Below are 23723 nucleotides of genomic sequence, written 5' to 3' on the forward strand. Positions count from 1 at the left end.
CGAAAACCGCATGAAAAACTGATAAATTTTCCCATTCCTGAAAAATCCCTGTCGATCCGATACAGTGATGACAAGTGAAGCATAAAGAGTAAACTTAGATTATTTCATGACAGTATTTAAGGCTGCCATGGACTTGCATAAAGCTCAGGTGGTGCGGCCCGCGACTGCGGTGCATTATCTTTACAATTCCCAAAATGGCGGTCTTACCGTGTGGTTGCGGCGTTTCGAAGAGAAAAGTTCAAGTCCATTTTTTCCCTACAGCCATATATACGGACTAGAATGACTGAGAATTCAAAGATAAACCCTTCCACAATAACTCGAGGCTACTGATTTTTTTAATAATTATACAATTTATATTCTTGTATTTTTGCTGTAAGGATGAAAGGATGCAAATCCCTATGAGTCGCACTTCATTCTCTTATTTCTTTTCTTACTATTCCTTTCTTCTATTTGACCAAAAAGTACACCTAATTACTTCTCATAGATAGAAGTAATCATGGAGTGTATCACACTTCAGCGCACCTCTTGCTGTTTTCTCGGAATTTTTTTCTTGCAAAGCTGGGTGCTGTAATTCTTTGCTCGCGCGAAGTTGGTAATATAGCCTTACTATATCGGAGAAACCGATGGATTTGACTAGAAATTGTTCCTCTCCGACTTTACATAGGCAACAATGAACAAAAGAACGCATTTTGGCAGTACCTGGAATTCCCTAGGTAAGATAGCACAGAAAATAAGCTCAAACGAAACAAAGGAAAGCAGCGTCAAAAAAGACCAGCTAAAAGAAAGTTGTTTTCTAGGGCAAGCACTTTCATCCTCTCACCCGGAGATCACATGGAAATGTGATTGAAGCGACATTTGAGCCAGAACGCAGTTCGGTCGCGGGCCCTCTTGTCTTCTATACTAGCATCTGCTTAAGTTGTTGGCTTTAGTTCGGACGCTCCCTCTCGAGTGGTCTTTGCGAGCTCACATTTCGAAAAGCAGCTGGTAATGGAGCCCAGTTAAATTAATAACATTCTTCCAAACGTCCACTATAGAATTGCAATTTTGCGGTCGCAAAAGAATATAGTCTGGAAACTTCCATCGAAAATCCCTAATCTAATATTTCCATTCGCGAACTAAGACTTGAACGTTTGGAGATTCTCTTCCTTCTTGAAGTCCTTGAGCTTCTTCTGCTGCCGGCGCGTGAAGCACGTTGGGAGCCATAGTTCACAAACTGATAAGCCAAAGTGCTTCACAAAGCAAGATGTAAAGTGACCTTTCTTTAAAAAATCAAAAGGAAACATTTTTAAAGAGAACCCATCCATCATGAATAGCATGGAACTTATGGAATTAACATTTAGCTTTGTGTGTTTTTTATTTTATCAGGCTTAACTGGCGAAGACTTAAATAAATCGATGAATTGAGCGGGATTCCGCGAGACGTGGTCGTTGAGTAGAATGGCTTTACAACCTTTCACAAACGAGCAATTGAATTACCTGAAGTTTACCTTCGTCGTGCTCAATGAAATCCCCAGGGCATTACGCCAAGCTTTCAAACAGATGTGGAACAATACTTTCGCGTCACTGCCCGGTTTCCAGCCCTGGGATGACTCTAATGCAGTACGTAACTTGTTCTTAAGTAGTGAGGGTGGAGTAACCAAGGTCCCCACACATCTCTCCTATGATGAATGGGATTGTACAGCCCTGTTCCAGGCCACCATCTATGCACGGTCCTTTGCTTTGCCAGACAGCAAAGGCCATCACAGGATACTCCATGAGTTATACTTGAAGCCCTGTAAGTTACCACGTGGTACTTTCCATTCTTCTGTGGTTAGCCCCACTGGAAATAAAGCAGAAACCTTTGCATTAGCGATGGATCAGCTTCGAATATTGAGAAATTCACTCTGTCATTTAAATAAATCCGAATTGGACAAAAAAACATTCGATCAATACATTCAACTCGCTAAAGACGCGATCAAAGCCCTGGGAGTTAGCACTAGCCCCATTGATGCTGTTGGAAGTTTGACTGAGTCTGACTTTCCTACCGAGAAAGTTCGGAAGTTACAAGATGACTTCAGAACAGAGCTTCAAAAAGAAAACGAATTCCTCAGAGAAGTTAAGGATGACTTGCAGCTTATACAGAAATCTCATCAGGAAGGTGCTGAAGACGTAAGGAAAACAATCGAATCTGAAAATGCTGCTACCCACGAAAAGATTGAAACCAAGTTGGCAGAGTTTCAAGCTCAAAACAGAATTGTCAGGGAAGATGTTAAAGATGAGCTACACAACCTACAGCAATCGCTAAAACAAGACACCGAGAACCTGAAAGAGGCAATCGCTGCTAGTCAAGGAAGGATTGTTGAGAATATTGCCGAGTTAAGCCAAGATGTGAAAGACCTAAGGAAGGAGCAAATTCCAGGTAAATGACAGCTGATCTGATCACAATTTGAACCACGCGTTTTCAGGGTTCAATTTGACGATTTGGTGATGCTTAATACCTTTTTTCACATTACTCACGATTTAGTTTCCTTCACAGACGTTTTGTTTCCTTGGCACATAATGCCAAGAGAAAACAAGTTTAGTTACGAGGCAAAAGGGAACTGCGTGAAAAACCACTCAGAATTTCTTTTCTCAAGATTTTACGGTTTTATATACACTTTCATAACACATTAATACTGCATCATCTAATTCATCCATTTCAATGGTGTTCATCAGCGCAAGAACGAGGGTGACCTGTGAAAAAGAGACCGGAAGTCACATGAAGACTGGATTTTAAGTTCATTTCAATCTTTACTACTGAATAACGCATTTGCGCCACATGTTAAATGATTAAATCTGCATAAAAAGAACAAACATAAAATCTACTAGACTGATGCCTCTTCCATGCTAATGCCATCACAAGCTACAGAATAGAGCACAGTTGAGTGTTATGTATTTGTTCGGTTTTGTGTTTTCTTTTTCTTTCCCTTGTACCAATACAAATTTTAAGTGCATACTAAATTATCATGTCAAAGGCGCTTCTTTAATTATATTTTTTGCCTAAAACAAACCTTCCTTGTAGGATTTATACCATGCGCTTTACGACTTCATCTTCCTCCCAACTTTACTGGCCGTGGCAAAGAATGTGAAGAGATTATTGGTCACGTGACTTCGGAGTCGACCCGTCTCGTATCAGTCTGGGGGTCACCAGGGTTTGGAAAGACGTCTACCGCAATCGTTGTTGGTCACCAACTTCAAAATCGCTGGCTACCTGTCTACTTTATCTCACTGCGTGGGCTTAAGTCAAAGGGTGATTTAACCTCAAAGCTACTCAGCCACTTTCGAACCGGAGACTCGGAAAATCAGAATTTGACACCTGCCGATGAAATTGGTTTCATTTTTAAAAGGCTATCGGATCCATGCGTGTTGATTCTCGATAATGCCGATGATTTGCTTGAATGTGGCGAGCCAAATGTAAAAGAGGAGACTGTGAATCTGCTGAAAGATATTCTCAACCGTAGCGAAAAGGTCAAATTTCTTTTAACCACTCGGGAGTCAATGGACTATTTGCATATGTCCATACATGGACACAAGTCCATCAGAATAGGAGAACTCGACAACTCATCCTCAAAAGAGTTAGTGGAAAAGCTTGTTCCAAATTTGAGCGCTTCTGACCCAACAAAAATCGTGCAAATATGTGGGCAGGTGCCCTTAGCGATATGGTTGTTGTGTAAGTCGCTCCCCGAGGATTCCGCCCAATGTAGTGCAGATCTTGATGACTTAATGCGGACAAAAAATAACCCACTCGAATTGTTGGACAACCCAGAATTTACCAGTGATGCTAGACTTAAAACCCTATTTGAATCGTCTTTCCAGAGACTTTCCTCGCATGACCAAGAAGCACTAGTGTCCTTGAGTGTTCTTCCAGATAAATTTGATCTTAAGATTGCCACAGCTGTTTTAGGACTAACGAGGTTCACCGAAACCAAGAAAGTTTTGGGAAGACTGCAAGGGAGGGCTCTCCTGGATAAAAGCTCCAGTTCGGATAAATTCTCCATTCACAAACTCTTACAGTCATTTGCAAGAGACAAGGGTGAACATATCATGAAAGAAACAATTCTGAACGCAAACACTCCCTTTTTATCATTTTACATTGGATTTGTTGAGAAACTTAATGAGATGTTCCTCACAGGACACTCCATGAAAGCATTGATCGAGTTCTTCAACGATGAAAGAAGCATTGTCCAAAGTTTGATGGATGGTTGTTCAGATTGCAAGATAGCGGACAGAGTTTTTCAAGTTTTGGCAAAAGCCGAGTTTTTTCTTGATACTGCTTTTTTCAACAACGAACCTAGTTTTGAAAAGATTTTTCAATCGGCAATAGAGGCAGCTAGCCAGCTTGGACGAAGTGTTCTCCACAGACAACTACTTCAGTCCAAAGCGTTCGGCTATATGACCTGGAGAAAGAGTGGAAAAACAAAGTTGTTGCTTTCGGAGGCCAGTAAACTTCAAAGTTCAACGGCTACCATTTGTCCAGAAGAGAAAGGCAAACACTTGTGCTACTCTGGCATCTATAAGCTTGTGGTAGGAAAGACGGAAGATGGAGTAAGAAGTTTACAAGAAGCTATTTCCCTTCTGAACAAAACTGCTGAACACAAAGTTCTTAGACTTATGATACTTCAAATCCTCGCTATTTTCTATCGATGCGTAAAAGGCGATTACGAGATGTCAGCCACGTTCTATGATAGAGCCGTGCAAGAATGCAGAGAAGCAGGAGACATGCATTTATTAGTAATTCCGGACAATGATGGAGAAGCAAATTATGGGAATGAAGACAGAGTACCCTCAAGTACAGAAAATCTTGGAAACGAACCAGTTCAAGTTGGAGTGACCTATATTGTGAGCAAAGCTATTGCAAAAATATCTTCAGCTGAAATCATTGAGTTTTCAATCAAGTTACCGTTCGAAATGCTTCAAGGCATTGAGTCAACCAATGAAATGACCAAACCGGGCTGGTTTAAATTTGAAGAAAACACCATTAGCATGCTGAAAAATTCGCATAATTATCAGGACGGTTTATCACTAACTTAGAAACTTATAACCTATCATCTAAGTTCACTACAAAAAAGGACAACGGACGAGGAACACGACAGCTCAAGTATGCACAAGGAGGCTCTAGCAAAGTGGTATTCGCTTCTAGGACAAAATCAACTTTGCCTGCGTCTCTTCTCAGAAGCTGTCAGTTCAAAACAACATGCTCTAACCATCATCTTGGAACTCTTCGGTGAAGAGGATAGGAAGACCGCCCATGCACATTGCGAATTAGGGTTATCAAAATGGGCACTAGGAGATTATAACGCCGCTGCCGAGTCCTACAAGCGTGCACTCGACATCGAAATTCAATTGCTTGGAGAAGAACACCAGGAGACCGCTAGCAGTTACAATCAGCTGGGGGTTACCCAATTTACACTTGGAGATTACACCTCAGCCGCAGAGTCACACAAGCGAGCACTTAACATCAGACAAAAGGTATTGGGTGAGGAACATGAGGAGACCGCTGATAGCTACTATAGCCTGGGGGCTACCCAATATGCACTTAAAGATTACACCTCAGCCGAAGAGTCACACAAGCGAGCACTTAACATCAGACAAAAGGTATTGGGTGAAGAACATGAAAAGACTGCTAACAGCTACCATGAGCTGGGGGTTACCCAATATGCACTTAAAGATTACACCTCAGCCGAAGAGTCACACAAGCGAGCACTTAACATCAGACAAAAGGTATTGGGCGAAGAACATGAGGAGACCGCTGATAGCTACTATAGCCTGGGGGCTACCCAATATGCACTTAAAGATTACACCTCAGCCGAAGAGTCAGACAAGCAAGCACTTAACATCAGACAAAAGGTATTGGGCGAAGAACATGAGGAGACCGCTGATAGCTACTATAGCCTGGGGGTTACCCAATATGCACTTAAAGATTACACCTCAGCCGAAGAGTCACACAAGCGAGCACTTAACATCAGACAAAAGGTATTGGGTGAAGAACATGAAAAGACTGCTGACAGCTACCATGAGCTGGGGGTTACCCAATATGCACTTAAAGATTACACCTCAGCCGCAGAGTCACACAAGCGAGCACTTAACATCAGACAAAAGGTATTGGGTGAAGAACATGAGACGACGGCTGACAGCTACTATAGCCTGGGTGTCACCCAATGTACACTTGGAGATTACACCTCAGCCGCAGAGTCACACAAGCGAGCACTTAACATCAGACAAAAGGTATTGGATGAAGAAGATGAGAGGACTGCTGAAAGCTATTATAGCCTGGGGGTTACCCAATATGAACCTAAAGATGACACCTCAGCCACTGAGTCACACAAGCGAGCACTTAACATCAGACAAAAGGTATTGGGTCAAGAACATGAGAGGACGGCTGACAGCTACTATAACCTGGGTGTTACCCAATGTACACTTGGAGACTACAGCTCAGCCGCAGAGTCACCCAAGCGAGCACTTAATATCAGGCAAAAGGTATTGCGTGAAGAACATGAGAGGACTGCTAACAGCTATTATAGCCTGGGGGTTACCCAATATGCACTTAAAGAGTACACATCAGCCGCTGAGTCACACAAGCGAGCACTTAACATCAGACAAGAGGTATTAGGTGAAGAACATGAGGTGACTGCTAATAGCTACTTTAATCTGGGGGTTACCCAATATGCACTTAAAGATGACATCTCAGCCGCAGAGTCACACAAGCGAGCACTTAACATCAGACAAAAGGTATTGGGTGAAGAACATGAAAAGACTGCTGACAGCCACCGTGAGCTGGGGGTTACCCAATATGCACTTAAAGATTACACCTCAGCCGCAGAGTCACACAAGCGAGCACTTAACATCAGACAAAAGATATTGGGTGAAGAACATGAAAAGACTGCTAACAGCTACCGTGAGCTGGGGGTTACCCAATATGCACTTAAAGATTACACCTCAGCCGCAGAGTCACACAAGCGAGCACTTAACATCACAGAAAAGATATTGGGTGAAGAACATGAAAAGACTGCTGACAGCTACCGTGAGCTGGGGGTTACCCAATATGCACTTAAAGATTACACCTCAGCCGCAGAGTCACTCAAGAGAGCACTTAATATCAAACAAAAGGTATTGGGTGAAGAACATGAGAGGACTGCACTGATGAGGCCCAGGATTTACTCCTTCACCTCCACAGTATTCACTCTACTTTGGGATTCTGCGCAGGATCACTCTTGGGGCAAGGACTCTTGTGAGTATTTGTCTTTTGGTCGATTTTAGTCCTCTTTCGCCTTTTTATCTTTCGGCGTTTTTCGGACTTCTTCGGCAACCCTGCCGATTTCCGGCTTCGTGCCGATTTCGGAGGGTTTTTTCGGTCCTTTCTTCGGCCTTTTTCGACCGTGGTTTCCGGGTGTTCGGCGTTTTCCGATTTTTCCGGTGTGTTTTCGGCGAAACAAAATTTTTCGGTCGCCCATCCAGTTTTGGGCTGTGTTGCGTGGGGCCGAACTCACGTTTCTTGTTGAGTCTTGGACACTACAAAATCTTAATTATGGTTGGTTTCCAAAGAACCATTGACATACGTTGTAATTTGTTCCCTAATGGGACAAGTTCCACACAAATAATTAGTTATATAGATGCCCACTTCCAAGAGAAAACTGGGCATGTTGCTAAAGTTGTGTCTATCCAGCAGTGCCCCGGTTTTATTGCCAGGGTGACTTTTGATGATGAAAAGGGTGCGTTAGCTATGTTCCACTATCAGGAATGTGGGTCGGTGGTTCTTAATGGGGTCGAATGTGAGGTCATTTCTCCCCCCCCCACCACCCCCTCAAGTTAGTATGGTCGTCGTCCACTGGTTTCCTTATGAGGGCCCAGTGGAATCAGTTAAGAACGCGCTTTCAAGCTATGGTGAGATCAAGTCTGTCCGCCATCAAATGTGGCCTGGCAAGCCGTCAGTCTCTACTGGCTGCCGTCTTGTCAAAATGGTTGTCAAAAAGGAAATCCCTCGTTTCATTTCCATCGGGGGTATTCGCTGCAAGGTGTGGTACCGTGACCAGCCTTTGCGATGCGATATTTGTAGACAAGTTGGACACGCGGCAAAACAGTGCCCTGATAAGGGTAAGTGCCGCCGCTGCCACAAGGTGGGGCATTTTGCTAGGGAGTGTACATCTGCATGGATCCTTCCCCAGGCCCCCCCGGTGGCCCCTGGGGCCCCGGTTGGTAGCGCTGGTGGGGAGGAAGAGGCTGGCGATGATGGGGGTGACATTGATGAGGGCGATGCTGCTGAGGCGGCTGGTGATATCGAGTGCGAAGACGCTGTCGATGGTGATAGTGAAGCCGAACCCTTGGTGGGTGAAGCGGCCTCCCAGGTGTCAGGCATGGAATTGGGCACCCCTGTTTTGGACTCCAGCGGCCAACTGGTACAGGCACAGATTCCTGTCGTCCCCCCGGCCAGTGGTGACCCTGTGGCCGATGGGATAGCGGCTAGTACCCAGGCCTCGGTGTCGGGTGCTCCTCTCTTTGAGGATGAGGCTTATGCTACCCAGGCAGTCCAAATGCTGTCTGTTGCAGCTAATAGTTTTGTTAGACAACTTGCTGATAGTGCCCCACAAGAGGTTGAGTTCGCTGAGTATCTAACCAATGCCAGCGCTAATACTGATCTTTCTCCTCGGATTGGGTCAGAGAGTAATGTCAGTAATTGTAAAGGAAATAGTGAGGCTCCGAATGATGAGCAAACTAGAGGGGCAGACGCCTCGGGTAAGACCCCTTCTGGGTCAACTGAAAATAATGATAGTGAACTAGTGTCTAGTAATGAAGTAAATGGTGGTACTGACAGTGCCCCTAATTCAATTAGTGTAGTTAACGTTAATCACGGTAGCGCTACTGATAATTTATCTAGTAAAGGGGAAACTGCAAGTGTGGTCCCTGCTAAAGTAAATAGTAAAGAGGATAAGAATGCCAAAAAAGGCTCTACTAGTGGTAAAGGTACCAGTAAGAATAATGTTAGCTCTTTGGCCCTGGCTGACGAGCTTTCCGAAATGGATACAGCTCCGGCCATGGCTACTCGTAAGAGGCCTGCATCGGACGCTGGTTCTGAGTCAACCCCCCAAGACCCGGATCCAGAACCTCCGGCTACGTCGGCTTTGTCCCGGCGTAAGAAGCTTGCAAAACCATCTGCAGCAGCATTGGGTAAGGCTGGCAAGAGGTCCTCTGGCGGTAAGAAGAAGACCTAAGCATGATGGCTTCCCTTTTGTGCGCAGTGATGGCTCTTTCCATCCTTACCTTAAACTGTAATGGTCTGCGGGACCAGTCTAAAAGGTTTGGCTTTCTGCAGTGGTTGCGTTCCCTCCCCGTGAAGGTTGATGTTGTCTGCCTGCAAGAAACTCATTGTGTCACTCTGGCTGAGTGTTCTTTGTGGTTTTCATCGTCCGGCTTTTCGTCTGTGTTGGCTCCTGGTTCTGTTCACTCGTGTGGTTGTGTTATTCTCTATCGTTCTTCTTTATCTCTTCTAAACTCCTGGTCTGCCGATGGTCGTTATCTGCAATGTGAATTCTCTCTCTTTGGCAAAGTCTTCCGTGTGGTCTGTGTCTATGCCCCTAACTGCAACCCTGCGCGGAATAAATTCCTTGATGACCTCCATTCAAAAGTCGATCCATCTGTCCCTACTGTGCTTACTGGGGATTTCAACGCCGTCTTTGACCGAGCCCTTGACCGGCGTAGTTCTGAACCTGCAAGTTCATACAGAGACAGTTCCTCTTCGCTGGCCCAGCTTTTCGAGGCATGTTGTGTTATGGATGTGTGGCGTTACCTCCATCCCTCCTCCTCGGGTTTCACCTGGACCAGGTGGGATGGCAGTTTGGCGTCGCGCATTGATCTGTTTGGGGTGCCCTTTGCCTGGCTCCCATCGGTGTCCTCTTGCGCTATGTACTGCTGCCCCTTTTCGGACCACAGTGCAGTAGTGCTGTCTGTCTCTGTTCCCGACGTCGTCCCACCTGGGCCAGGCTACTGGAAACTGAACATATCCATGTTAGATGACCCGGAATATTGCCAGCTCGTTAGGGAAGAGTGGATTTCGTGGCGTCGTACCCTTCCTGGCTTCCCCTCTCTCGCCAAATGGTGGGACCGCGGGAAAGGACGGATAAAAGGCCTTACCATCGGGTACTGTCGCAAAAAGTCATCTCAAACAACTGCATCGAGGGCTGCCCTCGTTCGCTTGATCGATCATCTTCGGGCCAAGCTGGATGCTGGCATGACCTCCTGCGCGGGCCCTTACAGATCTGCGCTGGCGGATCTGGCAGCTATGGACACCTACGTTGCGAAGGGTGCTCAAGTGCGATCAAGAGTTAAGTGGGTTGAGGAGGGTGAGTCCTCCTCGGCCTATTTCTTCCGCCTGGAAAAGAAGCGGTCTGCCGACCGCCGCATCTCTGCGCTGAGAGAGCCCGGTGGCTCTATTGTTTCTTCTTCTGTTGCTTTGTGTGCCACTCTCGGCTCTTTCTATTCCGACTTATATACGGCTTCTCCTACTGACACTTTGATCCAATCTTCTCTTTTGGGTAATCTGTCTTCTGTCCTTCTGCGAGATCGGGCTGATAGTTGTGAGGGCCTCCTCACCCCCCTCGAGGTCTATGAGGCTCTCAAGGGCATGAAGCGGAACAAGGCTCCTGGACTGGATGGCCTTCCAGCGGAGTTCTATCTTCGTTTCTGGGACGTAGTCGGTGCTGATCTCGTAGCTGTTCTTAACGACTGTTTTTCCTCCGGTTCTTTGTCTCTCTCTCAGCGTAGAGGTGTGATCTCGTTGTCTTTTAAAAAGGGGGATCGTCTTGATCCAAAGAATTGGCGTCCCATTTCGCTGTTGAATGTCGACTATAAACTGGCATCACGAACCATTGCTGGCCGCTCCTCCGTGTCATTCACCTGGTCGTGCACCGGGACCAGACGTGTGGAGTGCCGGGTCGGTTCATAGGGGAGAATGTCACCTTTCTCCGTGATGTTGTGAGTTATGCGGAGTCTACGGGCACCGCGGTTGCAATCTTATCCCTCGACCAAGAAAAGGCCTTCGACCGGGTGGATTGGGGCTTTCTGCGATCTACCCTTGTCACCATGGGTTTCGGCCCCCAATTCATTGCTTGGGTAGACTTGTTCTACAGGCAGGTCCAAAGTGCCATTAATGTAAATGGTCATCTGACACCGTTTTTCGGTCTCTCGCGAGGTGTCCGGCAGGGGTGTCCCCTGTCTCCTCTGTTGTACGTTTTGGTTTCGGAGGTCCTTGCCTGTAGTATTCGCTCCAACCCCCGTATCGTTGGCCTTTCCCTCCCGGGGTGTCCCCCACTATCCCCCATATCTCAGTATGCTGACGACACGTCGTTAATTTTAACATCCGACGATGGGATCAAAGCTGCTCTGGAAGTTTATCATCAGTATGAGCGGGCGTCCGGGTCAAAGATCAATTTCTGAAAGTCCAAGGGCCTTTGGTTGGGCGGCTGGCGGGGCCGTACGGACTCCCCCGTCCCTTTCGATTGGACACCTTCGAGACTCAAGGTCCTTGGAGTGTTTATCGGTCCTGGTAACCTGGAAGAGGATAATTGGCGCCCGCGCATTTCTGCGGTGGACCATGTTCTCAAATCCTGGCGTTCACGTGTTCTGACCTTTCGCGGCAGGGCTCTCGTTATTAATGCTCTCGCCCTCTCCCGGGTCTGGTATGTGGCGTCACTCATCCACATGCCGGCTTGGGTGGAGACGGAGCTTACTCGACTTGTGTTTTCATTCTTTTGGTCTGGCAAGCGGGAGCTCGTCGCCCGCGCTGCAGTAGTGCAGCCAGCTCTTTTTGGTGGTTTTTCAGTGGTCAGTGTTCGCTTCAAGGTGTGGGCTCTTCTGGGTCAATGGGTGAGGAGGTTTGCCTCCTCTCCCTCCAGTTGGGTCTCACTGATGTCGTTTTGGTTTCAGTCTGTCCTTGGTGTCTCTCCTCTCGTTGCGTTTTCCCGCCCTTTTTCTGTTGACTCTAGAGCCTTGCCACCATTCTACCAGTCTCTGATCCTAGCGTGGCGGAAACTTGATGGGTCTTTTGCCACGTCCAGGGATTGCCTTGTTTATGCTTCTTCGTCTCCTTTGGTCTGTTCCCCTGTTGTCAGCATGTCTTCTAAGTCATGCTATTTGTATCTCCTTTCTGAGAACATGGTCCAGCCCCGTTGTGTGTACAAGTATGAACTTCAATTCCCTAATCTTGATTGGCCTGCCACGTGGCGTACCCTGTCTATGTTCGACCTGGATCGTCGTGTCACCGACCTTAACTGGAAGATTGCGCATGGCGTTCTGTACACCGCTCGGCGCCTCTCTCTTTTTGGTTTGTCGGTTTCTCCGTTCTGTTTTTGCGGTCCCCAGGTTGAGTCACTTGAGCATCTGTTTTACTATTGTCCGCTTGCTCAGAGTGTTCTCTCCTGGGTCCAGTCTTTGTTGTTCGTTTTCTCCCCTATGAGTCCTGTCATTCTTTTACGTCATGTTCTTTTCGGGTTTAAGACGAGTGAATTGATTTCTGTCCCTTGGGGTTTCGTCTACCTTCTTAATGTTTCTAAGTACTGTATTTGGTTGTGTAGGAACGATTACCGGTTCCGTAATGTTCGTCCTGGTGCCGTTGCGGTGATTGCGTCCATTAAAGCCCGCTTGAAGTTTTACCTACCTCTAGCCTTCAGGCGGTGCAAATCTAGCAGACGTCGTCGCTTCTTCCACAGACAGTGGTGCGCTCGTGGCGTTATTGCTTCTGTCTCAGGCAACTCTCTGGTCTTCAATCTTTAGTTCTCCCCCTTCTCCCCCGTGTGTTCCTGTGTCCGTCATGTTGCCTTTTGTGCTGGGTCTCCTTCATTGGTGTACTGCACAGGGGTTTTGTTCCGTTTCAGTCCTGTTGTGTCTGTCATGTAGCCACTTGTGCTGGGTCTCCTTCATTGGTGTACTGCACAGTGGTTCTGTTCTATTCATGTTTTGTCCATGTTTTTGTTTGCTTTTGTCCCTACTGTGGTAGGTAAGTGTGTCAGCGGGTATGCGTGAGTGTGGTATTTTGGTGCTTTGACTAACCATTATCACTAATCTGAGCATGGGAGTTTAATCTTTGAAAGTGTGTGATTAAGCTGGGAGGTGGGGTTCGATCCCCCAGCGAGTTTGGCGTCCTGGTGGGCCCTCCATTTATGGCGGTCCCAACCCTCAAGCCCTTGCACTCTGGCGGCGGGTTTGGATTAGACATTTAGGTCGGCAGGCATTGCACCGCCCTCACGGGAGCCTGGCCGTCCGCCTTAAACATAAAAAAACAAGCGAGCACTTAACATCAGACAAAAGGTATTGGGCGAAGAACATGAGGAGACCGCTGATAGCTACTATAGCCTGGGGGCTACCCAATATGCACTTAAAGACTACACCTCAGCCGAAGAGTCAGACAAGCAAGCACTTAACATCAGACAAAAGGTATTGGGCGAAGAACATGAGGAGACCGCTGATAGCTACTATAGCCTGGGGGTTACCCAATATGCACTTAAAGATTACACCTCAGCCGAAGAGTCACACAAGCGAGCACTTAACATCAGACAAAAGGTATTGGGTGAAGAACATGAAAAGACTGCTGACAGCTACCATGAGCTGGGGGTTACCCAATATGCACTTAAAGATTACACCTCAGCCGAAGAGTCACACAAGCGAGCACTTAACATCAGACAAAAGGTATTGGGTGAAGAACATGAGACGACGGCTGACAGCTACTATAACCTGGGTGTCACCCAATGTACACTTGGAGATTACACCTCAGCCGCAGAGTCACACAAGCGAGCACTTAACATCAGACAAAAGGTATTGGATGAGGAAGATGAGAGGACTGCTGAAAGCTATTATAGCCTGGGGGTTACCCAATATGAACCTAAAGATGACACCTCAGCCACTGAGTCACACAAGCGAGCACTTAACATCAGACAAAAGGTATTGGGTCAAGAACATGAGAGGACGGCTGACAGCTACTATAACCTGGGTGTTACCCAATGTACACTTGGAGATTACACCTCAGCCGCAGAGTCACCCAAGCGAGCACTTAATATCAGGCAAAAGGTATTGCGTGAAGAACATGAGAGGACTGCTAACAGCTATTATAGCCTGGGGGTTACCCAATATGCACTTAAAGAGTACACATCAGCCGCTGAGTCACACAAGCGAGCACTTAACATCAGACAAGAGGTATTAGGTGAAGAACATGAGGTGACTGCTAATAGCTACTTTAATCTGGGGGTTACCCAATATGCACTTAAAGATTACACCTCAGCCGAAGAGTCACACAAGCGAGCACTTAACATCAGACAAAAGGTATTGGGCGAAGAACATGAGGAGACCGCTGATAGCTACTATAGCCTGGGGGCTACCCAATATGCACTTAAAGATTACACCTCAGCCGAAGAGTCAGACAAGCAAGCACTTAACATCAGACAAAAGGTATTGGGCGAAGAACATGAGGAGACCGCTGATAGCTACTATAGCCTGGGGGTTACCCAATATGCACTTAAAGATTACACCTCAGCCGAAGAGTCACACAAGCGAGCACTTAACATCAGACAAAAGGTATTGGGTGAAGAACATGAAAAGACTGCTGACAGCTACCATGAGCTGGGGGTTACCCAATATACACTTAAAGATTACACCTCAGCCGAAGAGTCACACAAGCGAGCACTTAACATCAGACAAAATGTATTGGGTGAAGAACATGAGACGACGGCTGACAGCTACTATAACCTGGGTGTCACCCAATGTACACTTGGAGATTACACCTCAGCCGCAGAGTCACACAAGCGAGCACTTAACATCAGACAAAAGGTATTGGATGAGGAAGATGAGAGGACTGCTGAAAGCTATTATAGCCTGGGGGTTACCCAATATGAACCTAAAGATGACACCTCAGCCACTGAGTCACACAAGCGAGCACTTAACATCAGACAAAAGGTATTGGGTCAAGAACATGAGAGGACGGCTGACAGCTACTATAACCTGGGTGTTACCCAATGTACACTTGGAGATTACACCTCAGCCGCAGAGTCACCCAAGCGAGCACTTAATATCAGGCAAAAGGTATTGCGTGAAGAACATGAGAGGACTGCTAACAGCTATTATAGCCTGGGGGTTACCCAATATGCACTTAAAGAGTACACATCAACCGCTGAGTCACACAAGCGAGCACTTAACATCAGACAAGAGGTATTAGGTGAAGAACATGAGGTGACTGCTAATAGCTACTTTAATCTGGGGGTTACCCAATATGCACTTAAAGATTACACCTCAGCCGAAGAGTCACACAAGCGAGCACTTAACATCAGACAAAAGGTATTGGGCGAAGAACATGAGGAGACCGCTGATAGCTACTATAGCCTGGGGGCTACCCAATATGCACTTAAAGATTACACCTCAGCCGAAGAGTCAGACAAGCAAGCACTTAACATCAGACAAAAGGTATTGGGCGAAGAACATGAGGAGACCGCTGATAGCTACTATAGCCTGGGGGTTACCCAATATGCACTTAAAGATTACACCTCAGCCGAAGAGTCACACAAGCGAGCACTTAACATCAGACAAAAGGTATTGGGTGAAGAACATGAAAAGACTGCTGACAGCTACCATGAGCTGGGGGTTACCCAATATGCACTTAAAGATTACACCTCAGCCGAAGAGTCACACAAGCGAGCACTTAACATCAGACAAAAGGTATTGGGTGAAGAACATGAGACGACGGCTGACAGCTACTATAACCTGGGTGTCACCCAATGTACACTTGGAGATTACACCTCAGCCGCAGAGTCACACAAGCGAGCACTTAACATCAGACAAAAGGTATTGGATGAGGAAGATGAGAGGACTGCTGAAAGCTATTATAGCCTGGGGGTTACCCAATATGAACCTAAAGATGACACCTCAGCCACTGAGTCACACAAGCGAGCACTTAACATCAGACAAAAGGTATTGGGTCAAGAACATGAGAGGACGGCTGACAGCTACTATAACCTGGGTGTTACCCAATGTACACTTGGAGATTACACCTCAGCCGCAGAGTCACCCAAGCGAGCACTTAATATCAGGCAAAAGGTATTGCGTGAAGAACATGAGAGGACTGCTAACAGCTATTATAGCCTGGGGGTTACCCAATATGCACTTAAAGAGTACACATCAGCCGCTGAGTCACACAAGCGAGCACTTAACATCAGACAAGAGGTATTAGGTGAAGAACATGAGGTGACTGCTAATAGCTACTTTAATCTGGGGGTTACCCAATATGCACTTAAAGATGACATCTCAGCCGCAGAGTCACACAAGCGAGCACTTAACATCAGACAAAAGGTATTGGGTGAAGAACATGAAAAGACTGCTGACAGCCACCGTGAGCTGGGGGTTACCCAATATGCACTTAAAGATTACACCTCAGCCGCAGAGTCACACAAGCGAGCACTTAACATCAGACAAAAGATATTGGGTGAAGAACATGAAAAGACTGCTAACAGCTACCGTGAGCTGGGGGTTACCCAATATGCACTTAAAGATTACACCTCAGCCGCAGAGTCACACAAGCGAGCACTTAACATCACAGAAAAGATATTGGGTGAAGAACATGAAAAGACTGCTGACAGCTACCGTGAGCTGGGGGTTACCCAATATGCACTTAAAGATTACACCTCAGCCGCAGAGTCACTCAAGAGAGCACTTAATATCAAACAAAAGGTATTGGGTGAAGAACATGAGAGGACTGCTAACAGCTATTATAGCCTGGGGGTTACCCAATATGCACTTAAAGATTACACCTCAGCCGAAGAGTCACACAAGCGAGCACTTAACATCAGACAAGAGGTATTAGGTGAAGAACATAAGAGGACTGCTGAACGCTATTATAGCCTGGGGGTTACCCAATATGAACCTAAAGATGACACCTCAGCCACTGAGTCACACAAGCGAGAACTTAACATCAGACAAAAGGTATTGGGTGAAGAACATGAAAAGACTGCTGACAGCTACCATGAGCTGGGGGCTACCCAATATGCACTTAAAGATTACACCTCAGCCGCAGAGTCACACAAGCGAGCACTTAACATCAGACAAAAGGTATTAGGTGAAGAACATAAGAGGACGGCTGACAGCTACTATAACCTGGGTGTCACCCAATGTACACTTGGAGATTACATCTCAGCTGCAGAGTCACACAAGCGAGCACTTAACATCAGACAAAAGGTATTAGGTGAAGAACATAAGAGGACGGCTGACAGCTACTTTAACCTGGGTGTCACCCAATGTACACTTGGAGATTACAGCTCAGCCGCAGAGTCACACAAGCGAGCACTTAACATCAGACAAAAGGTATTAGGTGAAGAACATAAGAGGACGGCTGACAGCTATTATAACCTGGGGGTTACCCAATATGAACTTGGAGATTACATCTCAGCTGCAGAGTCACACAAGCGAGCACTTAACATCAGACAAAAGGTATTGGGTGAAGAACATGAGAGAACGGTTGACAGCTACTATAACCTGGGTGTTACCCAATGTACACTTGGAGATTTCACCTCAGCCGCAGAGTCGCACAAGCGAGCACTTAACATCAGACAAAAGGTATTGGATGAAGAAGATGAGAGGAGTGCTGACAGCTATTATAGCCTGGGGGTTACCCAATATGAACTTAAAGATGACACCTCAGCCGCTGAGTCACACAAGCGAGCACTTAACATCAGACAAAAGGTATTGGGTGAGGAACATGAGAGAACGGCTGACAGCTACTATAACCTGGGTGTCACCCAATGTACACTTGGAGATTACAGCTCAGCCGCAGAGTCACACAAGCGAGCACTTAACATCAGACAAAAGGTATTAGGTGAAGAACATAAGAGGACGGCTGACAGCTACCATAACCTGGGTGTCACCCAATGTACACTTGGAGATTACAGCTCAGCCGCAGAGTCACACAAGCGAGCACTTAACATCAAACAAAAGGTATTAGGTGAAGAACATAAGAGGACGGCTGACAGCTACTATAACCTGGGTGTCACCCAATGTACACTTGGAGATTACAGCTCAGCCGCAGAGTCACACAAGCGAGCACTTAACATCAGACAAAAGGTATTAGGTGAAGAACATAAGAGGACGGCTGACAGCTACTATAACCTGGGTGTCACCCAATGTACACTTGGAGATTACAACTCAGCCGCAGAGTCACACAAGCGAGCACTTAACATCAGACAAAAGGTATTGGGGGAAGAACATGAGAAGACTGCTGACAGCTACCATGAGCTGGGGGTTACCCAATATGCACTTCAAGATTACACCTCAGCCGCAGAGTCACACAAGCGAGCACTTAACATCAGACAAAAGGTATTGGGGGAAGAACATGAGAAGACTGCTGACAGCTACCATGAGCTGGGGGTTACCCAATATGCACTTCAAGATTACACCTCAGCCGCAGAGTCACACAAGCGAGCACTTAACATCAGACAAAAGGTATTGGGGGAAGAACATGAGAAGACTGCTGATAGCTACTATAAGCTTGGGTTACCCAATATGCACTTAAAGATTACACCTCATCCGCAGAGTCACACAAACGAGCACCTAACATGAGACAAAAGGTAGATGGTGAAGAACATGAGAAGACTGGTAATAGCTACCATAAGCTTGGGGTTACCCAATATGCACTTAAAGATTACACCTCAGCTGCTGAGTCACACAAGCGAGCACTTAACATCAGACAAAAGGTATTGGGGGAAGAACATGAGAGAACGGCTGACAGCTACTATAACCTGGGTGTTACCCAATGTACACTTGGAGATTACACCTCAGCTGCTGAGTCACACAAGCGATCACTTAACATCAGACAAAAGGTATTAGGTGAAGAACATGAGAGAACGGCTGACAGCTACTATAACCTGGGTGTTACCCAATGTACACTTGGAGATTACACCTCAGCCACAGAGTCACACAAGCGAGCACTTAACATCAGACAAAAGGTATTGGATGAAGAAGATGAGAGGACTGCTGACAGCTATTATAGCCTGGGGGTTACCCAATATGCACTTAAAGATTACACCTCAGCCGCTGAGTCACACAAGCGAGCACTTAACATCAGACAAAAGGTATTGGGTGAAGAACATGAGAGAACGGCTGACAGCTACTATAACCTGGGTGTTACCCAATGTACACTTGGAGACTACACCTCAGCCGCAGAGTCACACAAGTGAGCACTTAACATCAGACAAAAGGTATTAGGTGAAAAACATGAGGTGACCGGTAATAGCTACTATAATCTGGGGGTTACCCAATATGCACTTAAAGATGACACCTCAGCCGCAGAGTCACACAAGCGAGCACTTAACATCAGACAAAAGGTATTGGGGGAAGAACATGAGAAGACTGCTGATAACTACTATAAGCTGGGGTTACCCAATATGCACTTAAAGATTACACCTCATCCGCAGAGTCACACAAACGAGCACCTAACATGAGACAAAAGGTAGATGGTGAAGAACATGAGAAGACTGCTGACAGCTACCATGAGCTGGGGGCTACCCAATATGCACTTAAAGATTACACCTCAGCCGCAGAGTCACACAAGCGAGCACTTAACATCAGACAAAAGGTATTGGGGGAAGAACATGAAAAGACTGCTGACAGCTACCATGAGCTGGGGGTTACCTAATATGCACTTAAAGATTACACCTCTGCCGCAGAGTCACACAAGGGAGCACTTAACATCAGACAAAAGGTATTGGGGGGAAGAACATGAGAAGACTGCTGACAGCTAACATGAGCTGGGGGTTACCCAATATGCACTTAAAGATTACACCTCAGCCGCAGAGTCACACAAGCGAGCACTTAACATCAGACAAAAGGTATATGGTGAAGAACATGAGAAGACTGCTATTAGCTACCATAAGCTTGGGGTTACCCAATATGCACTTAAAGATTACACCTCAGCCGCTGAGTCACACAAGCGAGCACTTAACATCAGACAAAACGTAGTTGTCGATGGAACCATTGAAGACTCGTCGATCGTAAATGGAGAATCATATGCGTCGAGAGCTGCACGTACCTCTGGAAATATTGGAAATGATGTGCCAAAGAAGCGTGTTTCTGCTTTTATTTAAAACAACGTGCCGTAGCGGCCGAGAACCGCTTTCTTTACACCGTCTAAATCAGCGACTGCTCGTTCCGTTTTCGACGTTTTTTCGGTGCTGAACATTGAATTTACTGACATACAATGCCTCCAACGAAAACTTAATGGGGAAGTCGTCGTGACTTTCAAGTCTGAGACCGCCAAAGACAGGTTTTTAAGCTTCAATTCTCTAAAACTTGGTTCAGAAAACTACGCCCTACAAGATGTTGACAAAACGTTAATATTTCTCACCATGTACGAGGCGCCCTTTGAACTATCAGATTTGGCGATAATTAAACGCCTAGCACCGTACTGTGAAGTGTTACACTACCGGAGAGGTAAGCATTCTTATGCTCCCGCTAATTACAATGGCTTTCGATACTACCGTGTTCGGGTTTTTAAACCTATCCCTAGTTTCCTGAGATTTGGAAAGTTTCAGATCTTCCTGCGACGTAATAGCCAAGTTCCCACTTGCCGCAAATGTAATTGTTCTGGACACTGTGCTAATGGCTGCCCCAACAAGATTTGCTTCAATTGCGAAGGCATTGGTCACGAGGCGTCAGAGTGTCAACGCCCCGTTCTATGCTGTATTTGTAAAGAGGAAGGCCACTTGGGGATCAATTGTGATTACTCTTGGGTCTTTCCACTCAACAACAACATTCTAAACCAGAACAACCTTCGCAACACTCTCAACCTGAACAGCAACACTCTCAATCCGAACTGCCCTCGCACAATCTCTCCGAACAATCTTCTCAACCGTCATCCGTCTCTTCCGATTCCCCGATTCTGGATCCTCATGGTTTCATTGCTCCCAAATCCATCAAGCCGTCATCCCGTCGCACACCTGCTCGCTTGCCTGATCTGTCCCTTGCCTGCATTCGTAAACCTACTACACCTACGCTCACCACCGGAAGGCCACGCTCATCGGTACCTCTTCCTACCACAGCTTCATTTACCCTTGAAACCGAAAATGACATGGAAACCACCTACGATCTCAAAAGAAAATCATCCGATGTATCTCCAAGTCGAAAGGAAACTACCCCCACGGAAAAGAAAAAAGGAAAAAATAGACACTCTAAAAAGTCCAAGTAAGTTTTTACTTTTTAAAGTGAGTCTCTTTTCCAAGTTATTTCAAACTCTTAACTATTAATGCAAGGGGGCTAGCAAACTCCCTTACCTACAATTTCTTGTTTGATTTGATCGAGAAGTCCAACTGTGATGTTTGTTTTGTACAAGAAACGTTAATTCATTCTGAATCTACTATCAAATCTCTATCCCGTAGATGGCTGGGCCGTAGCTTTTGGTCCCCTGCCTCCGGGAAACAGGGTGGTGTCGTCACCTTGATTTTTTCGAAATGCTCAAACGAAATCGTATCTTGGAAGAAGGACTCACAAGGTCGTATTGTCAGTGTTTTGATCAGGTGCAACGACTTTGATATTAATCTAGTCAATATCTACGCTGCTACCAATCCTACCGAACGGAAAAGTTTTTTTGTTTCGATTCATGCATTTTTCATTCCCTCCCCTGCGACTATCATCGGAGGAGATTTCAATTGTTACGACAACGCTCTCGATAAATTTGGTGGGAATATCTCTATACACAAAGACTACGAATCTTTAAAAAGTGATTTCGCGCTTTCAGATGTTTGGCGAAATTTGCATCCAAGATCAAGAGAATTTACGTGGTTTAATTCCACGGTCAATTGGGAGTAGACTTGACAAGTTTTTAATTTCGAAAGATTTATTATCACCCAACGTTAAGTGTGACATTCGGCCTTGTTCGATATCCGACCACGATTTTGTTTTTCTTACCTTTGATATTACCACCGCTGTAAAACGCGGTCCAGGCGTTTGTTGTTTTAACAACTCTCTTTTGAACAATAAGGATTTTTGCGCTACTATAGAGAAACTAATCGATGATCATGTACGTTTTTTATCTTGTTTTCCGTGTCTCCAAGATTGGTGGGAGTTTTTAAAACAGTCTATTAAAGAAGAAACGATCTCCTTTTCCCGTAAAAAGCGAAGACAATTGCAAAGAGACCAGGTAATTTTGACGAACAAATTGATCCGTCTTCGTCAACGTTTAGTTGACGGAGAAAATTCCGTTATCCCTTTAATTTCTGACACCGAATGTCGTTTGAAAGCCCTTCGAACTAAACAAGTCGAAGGAATCATTATTCGTAGTAGAGCAGAATGGCTAGAGGAAGGCGAACGCCCCAGTCGGTACTTTTTTAATTTACAAAGAATTAAAGCTCAACGATCCCACATCTCTTCGGTTTATGATTCTACCGGTGTCGAAGTCTCCTCCCAAGAAGAGATTGAAAAAGTTCATATCGATTTCTACACTCAGCTCTTTTCCGAAGAACCGATAGATGCTGCTCTTCAAGAAGATCTTTTATCCTCTCTATCACGGAAATTAACTTTTGATCAGGCGTCATCTTGTGAAGGCGAGATCACGCTTGACGAAGTTACTCTCGCTATGAAAAATATGAATAGGAATAAATCGCCTGGCCCTGATGGACTTTCGGTTGAATTCTACGCTAGATTTTGGGATCGTTTAGCTCCACATTTATGTCAAGTCTTAAATGCATGCTACCAAACCGGAGAGATGTGTGATTCCATGAAGATGAGCAACACACGCGTTATTTTTTAGAAAGGAGATCGTAAGAATCTGAAAAATTGGCGTCCGATTTCCCTCTTAAACGTTGATTATAAGTTATGCTCAAAAGTTCTCTCTCTTCGACTCTCTGAAGTTCTGGAATATATCGTTGACCCTGATCAAACTTGTTCTGTGCCCGGACTCAAAATTACTTCAAACTTTTTTCAGAGTCTTTTTTCTAGACTGCCTGGTAAGCCACAACGACAACTCATTACGAACGACAGTTTACAGGAAACCGACACACACCGACAGATTACTAGACGAGTCATCCTACAACCCTACATCACACAAAGCCACAAGTATCAGAACTCTAACACGACGCGCACAACTAGTATGTGACTCGACAGACAGCTTATCCGACGAGAACAAATACCTTCACCGTGTTTTTACGAAGAAAAACTACAACAACGACTTCATCCGACGAAACACTCACCGACCCACTACCACTACCGAAACAAACGACACCGCAACCCCTACGACTACAGCAACCATACCGTACATAAAAGGTATGTCTGAAAACATCTCGCGCATCTTACTACCCTTCAATATCCGCGTCGCCCACAAACCCATCACCACACTACGTCAGTTACTAACCAACGTTAAAGACAAAGACGAACCGAGGAACAGACAGGGAACGATTTATAAGATCAATTGTTCCGACTGCCAAGCCTCCTACATCGGTGAGACTGGCAGAAACCTCACAACAAGACTGACTGAACACAGACGGGCGACGAGGAAAGGTGATGTCAGCAATCACATTGCTGAACACCATCGACTTACCAACCACAACATTGACTGGGACTCTGCGCAATGCCTAACCTACAGCACTGACTATTTTCAACGACTGACTCTGGAAAGCTGGTTTACTAACTTAGAACAGACTCCCCTAAACAGATGTCAACAACTACCTGCCCCATACAAACGACTCATTCACGACA

At 45.8% G+C, this 23723-nt stretch overlaps 3 protein-coding genes across 4 annotated transcripts in view; all 3 read left to right on the top strand.

Annotated features, from left to right (window-relative positions):
• The window catches only part of LOC148722798 (uncharacterized), a 69611-nt gene that overhangs the window by 35150 nt on the left and 10738 nt on the right, over positions 1-23723 (top strand). The window lies entirely within an intron of this gene.
• The window catches only part of LOC148722799 (uncharacterized), a 69956-nt gene that overhangs the window by 1197 nt on the left and 45036 nt on the right, over positions 1-23723 (top strand). Inside the window, 4 exon segments of the mRNA XM_088732353.1 lie at positions 1366-2397; positions 3040-7124; positions 13440-18479; positions 18605-21215. Coding sequence (XP_088588479.1) covers positions 1437-2397; positions 3040-7124; positions 13440-18479; positions 18605-19213 — 10695 coding nt within the window. The 5' untranslated portion in view covers positions 1366-1436 and the 3' untranslated portion in view covers positions 19214-21215.
• LOC148722800 (uncharacterized) lies at positions 11685-12879 on the top strand. Its single transcript, XM_088732344.1, has one exon. It carries the CDS (start codon positions 11709-11711, stop codon positions 12777-12779), a length of 1071 nt encoding a protein of 356 aa, XP_088588470.1. The 5' UTR covers positions 11685-11708; the 3' UTR covers positions 12780-12879.

The sequence above is a fragment of the Stylophora pistillata genome, chromosome 9 (genome assembly GCF_964205215.1).
Source record: "Stylophora pistillata chromosome 9, jaStyPist1.2, whole genome shotgun sequence".
NCBI lineage: Eukaryota > Metazoa > Cnidaria > Anthozoa > Scleractinia > Pocilloporidae > Stylophora > Stylophora pistillata.